General features: G+C 53.2%; 1 protein-coding gene across 1 annotated transcript; it reads right to left on the reverse strand.

Annotated features, from left to right (window-relative positions):
- Positions 1–273: 273 nt before the first annotated feature.
- LOC144119932 (beta-alanine transporter-like) lies at positions 274–1,356 on the reverse strand. The gene has a single exon (XM_077652433.1). The coding sequence runs from the start codon at positions 1,354–1,356 to the stop codon at positions 274–276; it is 1,083 nt and encodes a 360-aa protein (XP_077508559.1).
- Positions 1,357–3,405: the final 2,049 nt, after the last annotated feature.

Genomic DNA, 3,405 nt, shown 5'->3' on the forward strand with positions numbered 1-3,405 from the left:
TGCCACCCAAGTTGTTCTTCCCCTACAACATCTCGCGATCAAGCATTGATTTAACGGTCACATTCCCCAGTGGTCAGTTTGCTCACAGTCCGGTGGGCGGGCTGTAATGACGCCACAAAGTCGCGTGACCTACGCGACCCACCTAGTTTGCTTCTCTGGCGCGAGGCCACCTGGGCCACCCTACGCTGCGCCCACAACGCCGACGCCGGATTTTCTAGGTAACGGGGCCATTACCGCTATCGCGTTGTTATAACTGACTGCAATGTTTAGAAATCAAAGACGAGCACCTTGAGGCCCCGAGAAAACGTCAGAGCTGCCGGGGTCCTGCTGCTGTTCCTGCTGCCGTTTGAGCTCGACCCTCAGCGCAGACAGGTGATGCTTGAAGGCGTCCGGGTCGGTGTTGACGCGTGCCGCCCACGACAGCACGTTCTCTGCGCGTTGCATGTTCAGTACAGCCAGGAGCCAGCACGGCGACTCCTCCATCAGGTACACTCCAAGAACCAGGCCGCAGGTTGACACCATGGACACAATCTGGACGGCCATCCAGTCGGTGACCATGCCTAGCAAGACAGCTTGATAGACGAAGGCCAGAAGCGCGCCGCCGGCTACGGCGCAGCTGCAAAAGAGGGCCCGATGCTGCGTGTCGGTCACCGCGAACAGCATCACGGTGGATGTGACGACGACGCCGGCGGTTTCGGCGGACAGGAGGGAGCGGAGAGCGGCGAAGGCAATTAGGGTCTTGGCGAAGACCACTCCTATGCCGGCGAACATGAGCAGGAACATCCAGATGCACAGCACGGGGCGCCTCCCGATACTGTTAGCAGTGACTCCTGAAAATGGCAAAGGAATCACTCCTCCGAACATGTAGGCAGCTATCAGGGCCGTCATGATCCAATCACGCTCACAGACGATGTTCCACTCTCTGATGATCGAGGCGGCCTCTACCTCGTAGTCCCAACCGGCGTTGCAGGGAATCGTACTCCTTTCTTCAACGCCGTCTTCTTCCTCGGAAGGGAGCGGCGGCTCGTACCGAAGACACTTGTGGCGAGTCACGCCGTCAGCCTCGAGTGGCACGCTGGTGTTCCTCCATATCTCAGCTGGCACATGGGCGTAGTCTGCTGGCGGCCGGCGCCAGTGGTCCGCAGGGCGCGCCAGGCTGTTGATCGCAGCTGCTTGCAGCACCGTAGTGAAGAAGGCCAGCGTGGTGCAGAGCAGGACGAGCCTCTGGAACCAGCCGTGGCCGAAAATGAGGATGTGGTCCAGTGGCGACGTGAGCACGGTAGAGGTGCCTGCTGTGACGGGGGCGGAGACCGTGTTGCCAGCCTCCTGCGGAGCTTCGGGGTTCTGCTGTCGCATCGGGGGAGGTGCGGAAGGACGGTGGCCGGAGCGCCGACTTTTCTTCGTCGAGTGAGTCTCCCTTTCAACGTTTGCCATATCTGCAGTGACGGCAGAGGTGGTGTGCGACGTCTGTGTCCGGTGAATAGGAACCAATTGATATTATGGCAGCGCCTCCTTTGGGAACGGCCTTGCTCGTGAGCGTGCGCCGTTTTTTCTTCTTTCTTCGCTCGAGGCTTTGTGTGCACAATAATGTCTTCTGAGCGGAATCTGAAGGCGTGAACAAACTTCACTTACCGGCACTGACATCGATTACGTGAGACATAAAATGTGAACCTAGTTAAGAATAGACTGGAAAAGAAAACCAAAGACAAGAAAAAAAAAGATAGCATAAACCGGAATTTTTTTCAAGCCGCGCAACTTTGAAATTCGTAGGTGTTTCTACTGTGTTTATCATCAAACACAACGCGTGGACAAAGGTACCAATTTCAAACAGCAATAAAAGGTGCTTCACGCGTGATCAGCTGCACGTGGCAGCCGGGATTTGACAGCGTATCGCTCGAACGCCGAACTAACCGGCCAAGGTAGCTCCGGCGTCGAACGTGAGCACACTCTAGAACAGTTTAATTCCTTTACGGCCGCCGCCACCACAGAAATTGTCAGCGCGCGCAGACGCAATCAACATATCACACGCGCCAATGTCATAAATTTTAGACGAACCCATCTTTCTATGGGAAATAAATTATGAAGGCAATTTTTTTTCGTACATCGTATGACTCAATATGAATCAATATAATCCGCAGATCTCGCCTCGGCCGTCTTGCATTTTTTCCATTAAAGTTTGGTTTACCTCGAACGTCCGGAAAAGACGAAATGTTAATTGGGTAGAGACACCGAATTTCAAGGTTCTACAGAGACTCTCATACGTATACTTGATACGTGATTACCAGAGGAGCCAAGTATTAAACTCAAGGGAGGTCTAGAATATATTTTAATCTCATTTTAAGGTTTGTGAAAAATGCTCTTGGAAGTCCGACCCAACGCTAGTGCATCAACGTGACGTAAGGACGGAGAAGAAAACATATCAGGTATTTGTTACGTCACTGCACAGTTTTTTGACGGGGGGGAAAGTTTTGCGGTTTTGCGGACTACAAAACTTGCTCGCGAATCTTGCTTTTCCTAAACGCTCACGACTGCGGTAACGGCGGCTCGCGACCAACGAGTCAACGCATGCTGCTGTAGCGAGGCCGAGTCACGCAGTCCTGCTTGCGTTTTAGATTACGCGCACAGTGAGCTTCTAGGCACACCAATCGCCATGTCGCCTATTTCGTGCGTTGTTGACTTTTGCCTCAGCAAGTCCGGCACCGAAGCGGAGTTGGATAAATTTCCTCGGGAGGCCGCGCAGAAACAAGCCTGGATAGATTTTATGCGTGCAGCTGGGGACTCCGAGCAATTATACAGTGTTATATGCACGCTACACTTTGACAACAGCAGTTACGATTGCAGCCCGCATACCTCGCTGGCTTCGGCATTCGTCAAAACTTTTCCTGAGCCCTGGCGCAATGCCAACGTTATTCTACAACCTCGCAGCAGCGTAGCGTCTTCTCGCTGCGGATACCTGACAAAGCGGACCAAAAGCGCCAAAGCGTCAGGTGTGTATCGCATGCTTTCTCAATGATGTCTGTTGGCGTACATGTTCGTGGTGCAGCGTCAGCTTGTGCAAAATTTTTGCGCAGTGCGTCGTCGATGGTGTCAGCGGGCTTCTTGACTCCTGTGAGTACGCGGGCTTAGACGAGACTCGAGACTTCTCGTCTTCGAGCACAGGTTGGCAATTTTCGACGATCTGGTTTACTTGGGTTTTCTCATGGCGCCGGAGATTGATGTTTTGGTTGGCTCCTTATCCAGATCACAGTAGCCCCGAAAAGATACAAAAATGTCGCGAAATAAATGGTATAGAAACCTGGTGTGAACGCCGCGACTTTACGAGAGCTTCGTAGGAAGATGGCCTTTCTGTTTCTACGTCTGCCCAACCACCGGCTTCAGCTATTGTGCTGTGCGCGGAACGCCGCT

This window comes from Amblyomma americanum, chromosome 2 (genome assembly GCF_052857255.1).
Source record: "Amblyomma americanum isolate KBUSLIRL-KWMA chromosome 2, ASM5285725v1, whole genome shotgun sequence".
Taxonomy (NCBI): Eukaryota; Metazoa; Arthropoda; class Arachnida; order Ixodida; family Ixodidae; genus Amblyomma; species Amblyomma americanum.